Source organism: Panthera leo, chromosome D2, assembly GCF_018350215.1.
Source record: "Panthera leo isolate Ple1 chromosome D2, P.leo_Ple1_pat1.1, whole genome shotgun sequence".
NCBI classification, from domain to species: domain Eukaryota; kingdom Metazoa; phylum Chordata; class Mammalia; order Carnivora; family Felidae; genus Panthera; species Panthera leo.
The window spans coordinates 30,503,945-30,518,209 of NC_056689.1; the positions used below are offsets into that span (position 1 = coordinate 30,503,945).

Sequence of the window (14,265 nt, forward strand, 5' to 3'; positions counted from 1 at the left end):
GGAGGCCTAGAAGGGAGGAGGTAGCATTTGGGGGACATCACTTGGGCTTTGGGAAGTGGCAGGAAGCAAGATCAGAGTCCAGGAGACCACTGGGGGCTGTTTTTGTGTCACTTCTGAGAATTGACAGTGGCCAGAGCAGGGGTATACAGAGGGGGTGATGAGAAGGAATGGACAAATTGGGGAGGTATCGGCGGAGGGGGGTAGAGTCAGCTCTACTCAATGATGGATTAGATGGGGAAAGGGGTGTCAAGGAAGGCACAAGTCTTTCAGCCTTGGGCGGCTACTTGCTTTCCAGCCACGCTGCCATGGGTTGAGGAATGGGCATGGGGACTCCACTCCAAGGGGAGAATTGGAGAATTTACATATGGAGCCTGGCCAAGAGGAAGAGAAGAGGAAAGTAGCTGGCGAACAAGAATGGGGCCCGTAGCTGAAGCAGGCAATAGTGGGGGAGAAACGGGGCAGGGCGAGGGGCTCAGGGGGACCTGTAGGGCTCCGGTCTCTGCAAGGTGTCCTGGAGGACAGATTCTGGCTCTGCCACCTATCAGCTAAGGACTGTGAGTGTGTTGCTTTACCCTCATAGTGTCATGGTGAGAATTACATAAGATAATGCATGAAAGGCACTTAGCACCGCTTGGGACCCATGGTAGCAACCCGCCCATAGGGCTATTGTTGTTATTGAGTGAAGCCCTATGGACATGTCTAGAGCCAGCAGGGAGCTGTAAGCTGGAGGTGCAGACACGGGCACTGCGGGGAGACTGCAATAAAGGCCGGGAGAGTGAGTGAGGTCACCCAGAGAAGAGTGTGACGACGACAAGACTGGGGAGCCCAGGACCGGCCCTGGCAACATCTGCATGTGTGGGTTTCTGAGCCAAGTAGGGGGAAGGCATGGCGAGGGAGACCGAGGAGGACAGCAGAGAGGAGGGAGGACGGGCTCACGGGAGAGTCGGTGCCGGGGAAACCAAGGGAGAGTAACTAACCCTCAAAGGTGACGCCAATAAAACCAGACGGGGGCAACAGATCTAGCCATCTCAAGGTCATGGTGACCCCGGTGAGAACGGGCTGGGTAGTCAAAGCCAAACTGCAGTGGGCTGGGGAGTTGGAGCTGTGGCCAGGAGACCAAGGGGGTGGAGACTATTTTAGGGAGTTTGGCTCAGAAGAAGGGAAGAGAGAAGTCGATAGCTGGTGGTGCGGCAGGTGGGAGGGGGTGCGACACGGAACAAGCTTGAGCCTGGGGTCCTCAGATTCTGTCTTCAACTTCCCGAGCCATACCTGAACCTCAGCATTTCCTTCCTCTATCTGTCGTGGGCAAGAAACCACAGTAGTGTGTCAGTGGCACCTGGGACTTTTTGACCAACTGAAATCACTTCTTATTAGATTCCCCTTGTTACAGATGTATAGAAATATCATTTATACTTATCATTACTTCAGAATCACAGTAGTTAATAGACTAGATCTTGTTATTTAACGTGTTAATAAAGAAGCCCACGTGGGTATTGAGGAGGGCACTTGTTGGGATGAGCACTGGGTGTTGTATGGAAGCAATGAATCACGGGACTCCACCCCCAAGACCGAGAGCACAATGTACACACTAATTTGACAATAAATTATATATTTTTTAAAACAAGCACACAGACTGTTATATCCCAGATTTTTTTTATTTAAAAAAATTTTTTAATGTTTATTTATTTTTGAGAGAGAGAGAGAATGAGAGGCAGAGGGGCAGAGAAAGAGGGAGACACAGAATCCGAAGCAGGCTCCAGGCTCTGAGCTGTCAGCACAGAGCCCGATGCGGAGCTCGAACTCACAGACCGCGAGATCATGACCTGAGCTGAAGTCAGAGGCTTAACGGACTGAGCCACCCAGGCGCCCCCCAGATTTTTTAATACTTGGAAAATTACATTTCAGTGTAATTGGTTTTCTCTGTCATCCTTTGTATTGTATTTTATGCATTTAAAACTTTATCCTGACACTCATTAGAGTGGCTAGTAAAAAAAAAAAAAATTACAATTATTGATGAGGATGTAAAGAATTGGAACCCTCGTGCATTGCTGGTCGGAATATGAATTGGTGTAGTTGTTGTGGAACACAGTTTGGGATTCCTCAAAAAGTTAAACAAGGACGTCAACCAAGAAATCAAAGAAGAAATTTTTTCAAAGTACATGAAAACACAGTGGTCCAAAATCTTTGGGATGCAGCAAAAGCAATTCTAAGAGGAGAGTTTATAGCAACACAGGCCTCCTTAATAAGCAAGAAAAATCTCAAATAAACAACTTAACCTTACACCTAAAGGAACTAGAAAAAGAACAAACAAACCAGCAGAAGGAAGGAAATAATAAAGATTAGAGCAGAAGCGAATGATAGAGAAACTAAAAAAAAAAAAAAAAAAAAAAAAAAACACACAAGAACAAAAAGCAAACAAACAAACATAGTAAAACAGATCCATGAAATAAGGAACTGGTTCTTTGAAAAGATCAACAGCATTAATAAACTAGGGAGTCAGATTTCCCAGAAAGGAAAGAGGACTCAAACAAAATCACCCGTGAGAGGAAAACTAGCAACCAACACGACACAAATATAAACAATTATAAGAGAATACTATGAAAAGCTATATGCCAATGAATTGGACAACCTGGAGGAAATGCATAAATTCCTAGAAGCCTATAAACTACCAAAATCAAAGCAAGAAGAAATAGAAAATTTGAACAGACGGATAACCAGCAATGCAATTGAATCAGTTAACCAAAAAAACAAAAAAAAAACAAAAAAAAAAACTCCCAACAAACAAAAGTTCAGGACCAGACATCTTCACGAGCGAATTCTATCAAACATTTAAGGAAGAGTTAATGCCTATTCTTTTCACACTATTCCAGAAAATATAAGAGGGAGGAAAACTTCCAAATTCATTCTATGAAGCCAGCATTACCCTGACACCAAAACCAGATAAAGACACCACAAAAGAGAGAGAGCCAGAGAGAGAGAGACAACTACAGGCCAATATCCCTGGTGAACATGGATGCAAAAATCCTCCTCAAAATACCAAATCCAACAATACATTAAAAAAAATCATAAACCACGATCAAGTGGGATTTATCTCCAGGATGCAAGGGTGGTTCAATATTTGCAAATCAATGTATGTGATACACCTCATCAATGAGAGAAAGGATACAAACCGTATGGTCATTTCCATAGATGCACAAAAAGCATTTGACAAAGTACAACATGCACTCATGATGAAAACCACAAAAGAAGAGGGCTTAGGGGGAACATACCTCAACATAATAAAAGCCTTGTATGAAAAGCCCACAACCATCATCATCCTCAAAGGGAAAAAACTGAAAGCTTTTCCCCTAAGGTCAGGAACAGGACAAGGACGTCCACTGTCACCACTTTCATTGAACACAGTACTAGAAGTCCCAGCCCTAGCAATCTGACAACAAAAAAGAAATAAAAGGCATTCAGATTGGAAAGGAAGAAGTAAAACTTTCACTCTTAGCAGAGAACATGACACTCTATATAGAAAAGCTTAAAAGACTCCACCAAAAAAGTATTGAAACTGATACACTGAATTCAGCAAAGTCACAGGATACAAAATCAACGTACAGAAATCCGTTGAATTTCTTTACACTAAAAATGAAGCAGCAGAGAGAGAAATTAAGAAACAATCCCATTTATACTTGCACCAAGGAGAACCAGATACCTAGGAATAAACTTAGAATAAACTTAACCAAAGAGGTTAAGTCCTGTACTCTGAAAACTAAAACATCGATGAAAGAAATTGAGGGAGACACAAAGAAATGGAAAGATATCCCATGCTCATGGATCTGAAGAACAAACATTGTTAAAATGTCTATACTTCCCAAAGCAGCCTACACATGTAATGTAATCCTCATCAAAACACCGACAGCATTTTTCACAGAACCGGAACAGACAATCCTAAAATTTGTATGGAACCCCAAAAGACCCCGAATAGCCAAAGCAATCCTGAAAAAGAAGAACAAAACTGGAGGCAGCACAATCCCAGACTTCAAGCTGTATTGCAAAGCTGTAATCATCAAGACAGTATGGTACTGGCACACAGACACATAGACCAAGAGAACAGAACGGAAAACCCAGAAACGAACCCACAATTATATGGTCGATTAATTTTTGACAAAGCAGGAAACGATCCAATGCGAAAAACACAGTCTCTTCAACAAATGGTGTTGGGAAACCTGGACAGCTTTCAGTAGAAAGAAGGAGAGAAGAAGAATGCAAAAGAATGAGCCGGACCACTTTCTTACACCACGTACAAACCCTCATGCGCTATTGGTGGGAGTCAAACTGGTGCGGCCACTGTATGGAGATTCCTCACAAAGTTAAAAATAGAATGACTCTACAATCTAAAAAGTATAAAATCGCTAATTAAAAGGGACGCATGCACCCCTATGTTTATTGCAGCATTATTCACAATAGCCAATGTATGGAAACAGCCCAAGTGTCCATCCATAGATGAATGGATAAAGAAGAGGTGAGATACACACACGCACACACACGCGGAGTGGAATATTACTCAGCCATAAAAAAAGAATGACATCCTGCCATGTGTAACGACATGGATGGATCAAGGGAGTATTATGCTGAGTGAAATAAGTCATCCAGAGAAAGACAAATGCAATATTATTTCACTCATATGTGGAATTGAAGAAACAAAACAAATGAGCAAAAAGAAGAGAGAGACAAGCCAAGAAAGACTCTTAATTATAGAGAACATACTGATGGTTGCCGGGGGGGGGGGGGGGTAAAATATATGCTGGGGATTAAGGAGTGCACTTGTTGTGATGAGCACTGAATGATATATGGATTTGTTGAACCGCTGTATTATACATCTGAAACTGATATTACACTGTATGTTAACTATATTGCAATTAAAAGAAAATGCTTATTAAAAACAGAAGTTAAAGAGTCATGGAATTATCTTATGACCCAGCAATTCCACTTCTAGGTATATGCCCAAAAGAATTGAAACTAGAGACTTAAACACACATTTATACACATCCATACGGCATTACCACGATAGCCAAAAACTGGAAACCACTCGAGTGTCAGCAGATGCGTGGATAAACGAGATGTGGATCCACGCAGTGGAATATCATTCAGCCATAAAAAGGAATGAAAGTCTGAGGCCCCCCGGGCAGCTCCGTTGGTTAAGCGTCCAGCTTCGGCTCAGGGCACGATCTCATGGTTCGTGGGTTTGAGCCCCGCGTCAAGCTCTGGGCTGACAGCGCACAGCCTGCTTCCGATTCTGTGTCTCCCTCTCTCTCTCTCGGCACCTCCCCCACTCTCTCTCTCTCTGTCTCTCAAAAACTAAATAAACCTTGAAAAGAATTTTTTTTAAAGGAATGAAATTCTGACGCGTGCTACAGCATGGATGAGGCTCGAAGACTTTGTGCAAAAGGGGATGGAAATAAGCCAGCGGATTAGTCAAGTGCAAAGAGGCAGAGGGGAGAGCGGCAGCTGTAGGGCCCGAGGGGGGCTGGGGTGGGATGGGCCTTAGAGTTTGATGGGCATGGAGCTTCCGGTTTAAGGAAGATGAAGGGCAGGGGGTGGATGGCAGTGGTGGTGGCCCAATATTGTGAATTACTGAATGCCACTGAGTTATTCGCCTGGAAATGGTCAGAATGGTCAATTTCATGCCACGCCTGTTTTACCACAATGATTCCCCTGGCAGAGGGGGGAGAGGCCGGAGACAAGGAGCTCATCGGGGAGATGGGGCCCCCGGGGACCCCAGAGCTGGCTGGAGGCTCTGGTCAGGGGGGAAGGTCCCTCCCCAGGCTCCCAGAAGGAGAGGGGCTGCCGGGGACAGATGAGCACACCACAGTGTCCCATCGGCCTCTGGCAGACACCCTCCTCCTCCACGTAGAGCATCACCTTCGCCGACTCTCCAAGCTGAACCTCCTAAGGCAGCTTTTAAGTTGCACTGTTCCGCTCTTACCTCCTGCCCTGATGTCAATAGCAGCGACCTGGAATTGCCCGCTGATGTCCTGGCAGCGGGCCAGGACAGGGTCGACCAGGCCTGGGTCGGCGATTTCCCGTGGCCAGCTTACCACTCCCTTCAGATTCATGACTGGGGTCTCTGAAGATCCTCTCTCCCACTCAGTGCCTCAGAAAGGGAACCTAGGGCCACATGAACGGCCAGTAAGAGAAGGCTTGGGGGTGGGGAGGCTTACTTAGCCGAAAAAGAAAGTTGCACAAATTTTCAGCTACTCTGGGTGAGAGAGAGCAGTCTGCCTGCCTGATTTCTCCAGACTGGCCTCCTGGCTGGGCCTGGGTTCACACATCACCCCAATGCTAGAGCCATGAGGTGTTTCTAGTCCCCAAAAAAGGAGGAGGTGACACAATCTGGCACATGCTGGACCGTTCATCTAGAGCATCCTTTCCACCTGAGACGTCCCAAGCCTCCCAGAACGGACAGCACATTCATACTTTACTTTGTCGATCTGTAAAACGTTGATCCAGTGCACATCTCCAATGTTAGCGAGGGAAAATGGACTAAAAAAGCAAGCCCGAAATTCTGGGAAATAATTTTGTTTTTACCACCAATAGATACAATGTAAATGTAAGATGTTGAAAATGAAGAATTGAAATCGTTTTTATGGTGAGAAAATGTTCTGTAACATTTTTTAATTGAACGGATAAATAGGTTTTTTAAAAAGCTTGAATGTCAGGGTGACTTAAGTCATTGTGCCACATAGAAGACCTTGTTGACATCATTTCAGACAATTGGGACTACCCATTTAACACAAACACTTTTTTATCTAATGATTTTCATTTATAATATTTATGTTTTGAAAAGATCCCTTTGGCAGCCAGGGCCACACGTATGGTTGTGCAGGTTGTACACTGTGCAAGGGCACGCATCCAAGGGAGTATCGTTCGCATCACAGATCTCAAAGATTTGTATGTGTATTACGAGCATTCCCGGCAGATGGCAGTAAAGGGTATTGTTCTAGAGCAGTAAAGCATCTGGCAGAAGGAATGTCTTTTTCTAATTTGTACAAAGGCACCTATGGGCCAGCAGTGGCCTCTCTGCCGTGGATCTGGAGGAGGACAAAAATGGGGGCGGGGAAACCACTTGGACAGCCATTACAATTATCTGGGCTCAAAGAGAAGAGAGCCTTAACTCAAGTAATGGCAATAGGTGTGGAGAAGTTGGCCAAAGGTGTGTGATTGATTCTCAGGTCTCCGGTAGGAGATGTGTGCGAATGGTGTGCCGACCCCAAGGGGGATGATTTGGATTTGGGGATGCGGTGAGTTTGATTGACCTGTGGAACACCAGGTGAGGCTGTCCAGGTGACATCACGGCAGGAGGTACAGATCTGATAACATGGGCAAGGGTGGCTCGAGCCATGAATGGATGGGTTTTCCCAGAAGACTGCATGGCCTGAGCAGACCAGAGGGCCCAGATGGTCCTCGGGGTCACCGTCACCTCATGGGCAAACGGGCAAGAAAGAAGGGGCTAAGGAAGGAGACAGTCTTAAAGGAGCGACCACTCCATGCCCCCTGTCCCATTTACTGTGCTGTCTCCCATGTCCTATGGGCCGGGATGTCTAATGTTGTTTTAAATCCCGGACAAAATGAGAGGACACGGCTCTTCCAAAATTATGTGCACGATGAGCTTTCCAACATCCCTTTTGGCTAGAGAAATCTTTTTTTTTTTTTTTTTTACTACCAAATTCTAAGCTGTATTCCAGATGCTTCCTATAGCTGGAGGTGTGACTTCCGAGAATACAGACTTCCGTGGAAATCTCCACCAGTTAACAGAATAATAATCTTCTCACAGAATTTTCAGCAAAACACCTTTGGGCTCTATAAATCCGTTTTTCCTACTGGCTGCCAGCAGAAGGGTACTTGTGCTCTCAAGACCAGTAAAATCACTCGAGAATGTAACTACTGTATACAGTTCCTGTGACTATATTTGTCATAATGACATTGGAAAAATAGTAATAGTGATAGTTATTTCAGACATTTAAACCGTGAAGTCCTTGTCCCAAGGCGTGCCCAGACTAAACATCCTGCAGAGAAGAGAACTCCCAGATCTAGATTTTCAGCTGTGTATTTTTTTTTTAATTTTTTTAACATTTATTTATTTTTGAGACAGAGAGAGACAGAGCGTGAATAGGGGAGGGGCAGAGAGAGAGGGAGACACAGAATCTGAAACAGGCTCCAGGCTCTGAGCAGTCAGCACAGAGCCCGACGCGGGGCTTGAACTCACGGACCATGAGATCATGACCTGAGCCGAAGTCGGACGTTTAACCGACCGAGCCACCCAGGCGCCCCTAGCTGTGTATTATGAAAGAGTTTTTCTCTTTGGGGCACCTGGGTGCCTCAGTCGGTTAAGTCTTGATTTCAGCTCAGGTCATGATCTCACGGTTCATGAGACCGAGCCCTGCCTCAGGCTCTGTGCTGTCATCATGGAGCCTGAGTGGGATTCTGTCTGTCTTTCTGTCTCTGCCCCTTCCCTCCACCCTCTAAATATATAAATAAAAGCTTTTTTTTTTTTAAGTTTTCCTAGAAGAAAAACTCTACCTCTGCTTTTACACTAGAGCGCAGAATCAAGGTTTTCTCTCTTATAACTGATTTCGGAAGGGCAGGTCCAGAAGCCCAGTGGCCTCCCGCCGAGCCTTGCCTGTGTGCCCCGCGTGGGTCTGCCTGCTGAATCACCGCCCTTCGTCTCTGGCCGAGCTGCCTTTGATTCCGGCAGATTGTCCATCTGTGAATCCAGTGTCCGTGCCTCCGTCTGTCAGGCTGAAAATAACCTGACCCCGGGGGGCTTCCCGAAGGCTCCAGATCTGTAAGGCTTCCCATTTAGCGCTGCCTCTCATGCTGACAGCTAATTTGAGGAACTCAGCAGGATGCTTAACGTCTTCCTCTCAGGGCAGGTGACACAGGCAGGAAAGTGATAGTCCAAGATGCTAAATTAAATTCAGCCGCTCAGAAGCTTAAAATTGGGAGGCTCCTTGACCCCATCCAATCTAGAATAGAAAAGAGTGAGTGCTCCTTCCTCCCGGGTGTGGTGAGTGCTTCTTCCTCCCAGGTGTGGTGAGTGCTCCTTCCTCCCGGGTGTGGTGAGTGCTCCTTCCTCCCGGGTGTGGTGAGTGCTCCTTCCTCCCGGGTGTGGTGAGTGCTCCTTCCTCCCGGGTGTGGTGAGTGCTCCTTCCTCCCAGGTGTGGTGAGTGCTCCTTCCTCCCAGGTGTGGGACCCCCAAGCTGGGCAGGTGCAGATAACTCCTTTTTATTGGGCATAATGGGGAGCTGCACATTTACCCTAGAGTCAGAAAAGGAAGCCCATTTGTGAAAGCTTTATAGCCACAGTTCTCCATGATGCGTACCCTTCTTTTAAGGGAAGGAAAGGGCCGGGCAGCAGCTTGAATGCAGCCAACCAGATGATCTAATAGGGCATGAATTTCAAATACTCTATCCCATTGTCCCAACAAGTATGCCCACACTTCTCAAACCACGGCCCCCCAGGCTCTGATTCAGAAAATGTCACCGTCACCGTATAAATGGATTGTTGGTAAACACAATATTCATTGCTTAATAATCTGGAAAAGATGTTGTGAGAGTGAATTCGCAGTGATTTAGCGCCTTCCATTATGGAAATTCCATATAAATATTTAACTCTAATGCTTACTTTATTCTAATTTTTTGTTAATCACATTTGCTTAGTTAATACGGCACACTTAGGCAGGTTTTTATTGCCATAGATTTTTATGAGTGATGGCAATTTTATGTGCTATTTATTTGAAATTAGGTTGATTGTGAAGATTCACACAGAATCGCCTGTTAATTTTAGGGCTTAGCGCTTATGCCATTGTACCAGCAAATTCTCCCAGCACACACGCACGCACACACACACTTTGCCACCACATTATCAGTGAGACAACACGTTGGCACATTGCCTCTAGTTTTCTAAGGGAAAGAATTTTTCTTTGAGGGCTCATTAATACTTTTGAAGGCAGACAAATTTGATTAGCAGAACATCCCTCTGCAATTGAGGAGGAAAGAAATAGGAGACAGAGGAGGAAGGGGAAAACAAACAGATGGTAAGTCTACAGATTTTTTTTTTAATTTTGACTAAAAATTGTGATAACAGGGGCACCTGGGAGGCTCAGTCGGTTGAGCGTCCGACTTCGGCTCAGGTCATGATCTTGTGGTTCACGAGTTCAAGCCCCACAGCAGGCTTTCCGTTGTCGGCTCAGAGCCTGGAGCCTGCTTCAGATCCTCTGTCCGCCTCTCTGCCCCTTCCCTGCTTGCACTCTCTCAAAAATAAATAAACACTATGTAAAAAATGTAAATAAATAAATAAATACAAATTTTGATGACATGTAAAATAGTTTCAGGAAAACTCTTCTTTATCGACTCTTTTATTTTTTTAATTTAATTTTATTTTCATCTTTTATTTTATCTTTGAGAGAGGGAGACACAGAGCATGAGCAGAGGAGGGGCAGAGAGAGAGGGAGACACAGAATCCGAAGCCGGCTCCAGGCTCTGAGCTGTCAACACAGAGCCAGACACGGGGCTCGAACCCATGAACGACCAGATCATGACCTGAGCTGAAGTCGGACGCTTAACCGACTGAGCCACCCAGGCGCCCCTCAACTCTTTTACATTTATCAGATGACATGTTTCTTAAACGTGCTTAGTCATGCTTAGATCCTAAGGGATATGTGGAAACCCCCCAAGCCCCAAATACTTTCCTTTCCAGGCTTTGTAGGTATCCCTGTTCAGAATTCACTTTCTGGGCTAAGCATATCCTCACCCCACGGTACAAGTTAGTTTTTCCCATCCCTTTCCTTTAGGACAGGAGGGACCTAGGGCACCAAGCAAAGAAGAAAGGGAGATTCTAAAAAGGGTCCCAATGGGTACCAAAGACAGACTTTAACCTACCTCAACTATGGCCCTCTCTCTTTAGGCTAAAAGAAATTCAGGTCCTATGTTAGGGCTCTGTATTGGTCGGAATTAACTCGTGCTTAACAAGAATTAACTCCTGTGGCTTAAACAAGAGAGTTTATCTCTCTCCTCATACAAAATAAGTCTATAGAAGACCATCCGGGAATAAGGACAGTCTAGTCAGGAGTCACCACCATCATAAGAAACTCCAGTTCCTTCTATCTTGCTCTTCCTCTTGGCCAAATCCAGCCATCATGTCCCCAGTCGGCCAGCAGAAAGGGAAGAAGGTACATTCCCTTCATTGATGGACATTTTTGGAAGCACCATACAATATAATTACTTGTCTTTCATTGGCCAGAATGTAATCACATGACCACAGTTCTCAGCAAGGGAGGTTGGGAAATCCTGTCTTCCTTCCTGTGTTTATGGGCTCAACAAAAAAAAATCAGAGGTCCAAATATTAAGGAAGATGGCGCAGAATTAATGTCAAGGGCAACTCGAAGACTGCCACAGGATCGTCTATCAGGTCTTGCTTAAATATCTTACTCATCTGGAACCTGAGTTCTTTCCAGCATTCTGGATTTCTTTCCAGGCCCAGACATAAAACTGACAAACGAATAAATGTGATCCAATTTGGAGACCATTTCCAAAGAAAAGCTCCAAAAACCTCAGACCCCATTCTGTAGATTGCCTATTAACTCCCTCTTGTGATTTCAGCGGAAATTCTAGAATTGGCTGGGAATGCCGCAAGGGACAACAAGAAGGCCCGGATAGCCCCAAGACACATCCTGCTAGCAGTTGCCAATGATGAGGAACTCAATCAGGTAGGTCTGTCTGAAGCACGGACACAAGCCGCAGAATGGGTTTGCCAAACACACTGTTGCATGCGGACCCCGTTGGTTACAAGTCATTCCTGCTACAGTTCCCAATCACGTTAATACAACGAATTTTCCAGATCATGTAAGAGATGAAGAAATCCCGCTGGCTATATCATTCAGATAGAAAATAAAATTGCCTCTGGAAATGACCCATTATGTATTTGGGTCTTTCCAGACCTTCCTGTCCTCTCTAAAAGCAAGCTCTCCGTGTAGCTGGGGAAGGTGCCGTGCATATATGTTGTTCATGATTTCTTCGCGCAAACATTGTTGACAACTCATTCTGATGAGGGCAGGAGAATCTTCCCTATATTACGGAACTAACTCCAAAGTTGCCATGAATGCCTCTCCCAGGAAGTGCTAGTCAGTAGATAGTACAAGAATTTGTATTCTAATCTTGTTCTTTTCAAAGTGTGCGTGATGTGAAGAATCAGTTCTTATCTCCAATCCATCGTGGGCTGATAATTTCCAAAAATACAATAAAAAATAATTGCTAGAAAAGTTTTTAAAAAACAACATACCGACCACAAGCCACAATCTTTTGGCCAGATCCAATAGATCCAATAGATCTACGATACCTCTGTCAGGTTGCTGTAAAAGTTTCTGGACTCTTCCTTGCAATTCCTGTATCTCTCTTGACGCTGACAGTAACTCTAACTGTCCATGGACCCGCCCTGGTTGTACACCTTGTAGACGGGAACTACTTGGGGATGTGCAGACTATATTAATGCAGTAGTACATGTCAATTGTTTTGAAAGTAAACGTATTAATTGAGAGGTGCATGGTCAAACATATTTTACTGATGGAATGTGTGATCAAGAGTGTGGAGGTCTGTTGTTAACTGGGTCTAGCCCTAACATCGACCTTTGAACCCAGTTTTGTCAAGCTGTGCTCCCTCCCTGAGCACAGGTTTCAGCCTCCTTACCCTTTCATCTTCCCTTGTTGGTTTTGCTTTCTGTATGAGACCATAGGATGCCATGATACCTACAGAGACTCGCTCTACCAGTGGAACAGGAAAGCTAGTTAAACCACCCATCATGCTTTGGGAAAGCAAAGACCAGATTTAACACTTGTTTTGCCATCGGTTAGAACTGTATTAAATCCGGGACCAGCAAGCTCTTGGCTGCCCGAGCTCACGCGTTTCTCTCTTCAGCTGCTAAAAGGAGTGACCATCGCCAGTGGAGGTGTCCTACCCAGAATTCATCCCGAACTGCTGGCCAAAAAGCGAGGGACCAAAGGCAAGTCGGAAACTATCCTCTCCCCTCCCCCAGAGAAAAGAGGAAGGAAGGCGGCGTCAGGCAAGAAGGGAGGCAAGAAATCCAAGGCTGCCAAACCACGGACGTCCAAAAAGGTGAGCCTGGGTTGCCTGTGTGAGCCAGGGATGCTCGGAGAACAGGAGAAGGTTGAAGCATCCAGAGTCCCCATCATTGTTGACGGGCTGGGGACTCCCCCCACTGGGAGAAAATGGCAAAGGGCCTCTGAGACTAGAGCTTAAATCACCAAGCAGGGACTACTAGAGGTTTCCAAACCCAACGCCTGGGTGGCCTTCATGTTTCCAGATGCTTCCACTGCCCCCGACAAAATCGTAAGGGACAGATGATAGCCTGGAACTCTGCTTTGTATTTCTCTTCAGAGCTCCAGTCTGTGTTTGTCACAGACTGTCTGTCTCCCCCAGATGGTCGGCTGGGTTCAGCCAGTGGGATTTCAGGCGTTCAGGACAGCCTCATGTGCTAGGTAGCTATAGCTCGGAGATGCTTCCATCAGCTGGCCACCACGATCAACCACTAGCCACGTGCGGCTCTTTGCATTGGAATTCATTAAAACTAAATCAGAGTAAAAATTCAGTTCCTTGGGGGCACCTGGGTGGCTCAGTCAGTTAGGCAGCCGCTCAGGTCACGAGCTTGCCGGTTGTGAGTTCAAGCCCCGCATTGGACTCTGCACTAACAGTGTAGAGCCCGTGTGGGGACATTTTAAAACAAAATTCAGTTCCTTGGTTGCGCCACCCACATTTCAAGTGCTCAGCAGGCAGAGGGCATTTCCGTGCTCACAGAAAGTTCTAGTAGACAGCGCTGCCACAAAGGTCGTCAAATTTCCATTCCACAGACCTCCGCGATAACACAAAAGATGTGTAAGAGTTCACGCCACTGCCTCTGTGCCCCAAGGAAATCCTGGGGAGAAGGGAGGTTGAACAGTGGGCTATGAATGACCCCACTTGGTTCCGATGCTTGCCATCTTAAGCTGCAGGCATTGCAAAGAACGACAGTGTACCTGTGTCCAGTCGGAGGAAGGACTACACATACCTGTGGACCTCTTGAACACACTTTACTTTGGGCTACGCCCTTCTCTTTCCCTCCTATTGCTCCCTTGCGTCCCTCCATCGAGGACGGCAGAACATAACACCCGCCACCTCCTTTCATATCCAAGGTGGTGATAGCCATAGGGAGGGCTTGATAAAGCCACTC

The 14,265-nt window shown here is 45.7% G+C and overlaps 1 protein-coding gene across 1 annotated transcript in view; it reads left to right on the forward strand.

The window, feature by feature from the left end:
* LOC122202172 (core histone macro-H2A.2) overlaps positions 1–14,265 on the forward strand; it is a 37,042-nt gene that overhangs the window by 7,196 nt on the left and 15,581 nt on the right. Inside the window, exons 2-3 of the mRNA XM_042908448.1 lie at positions 11,646–11,752; positions 12,957–13,154. Of these exons, the coding sequence (XP_042764382.1) occupies positions 11,646–11,752; positions 12,957–13,154 (305 nt within the window). The remainder of the gene's footprint in view (positions 1–11,645; positions 11,753–12,956; positions 13,155–14,265) is intronic.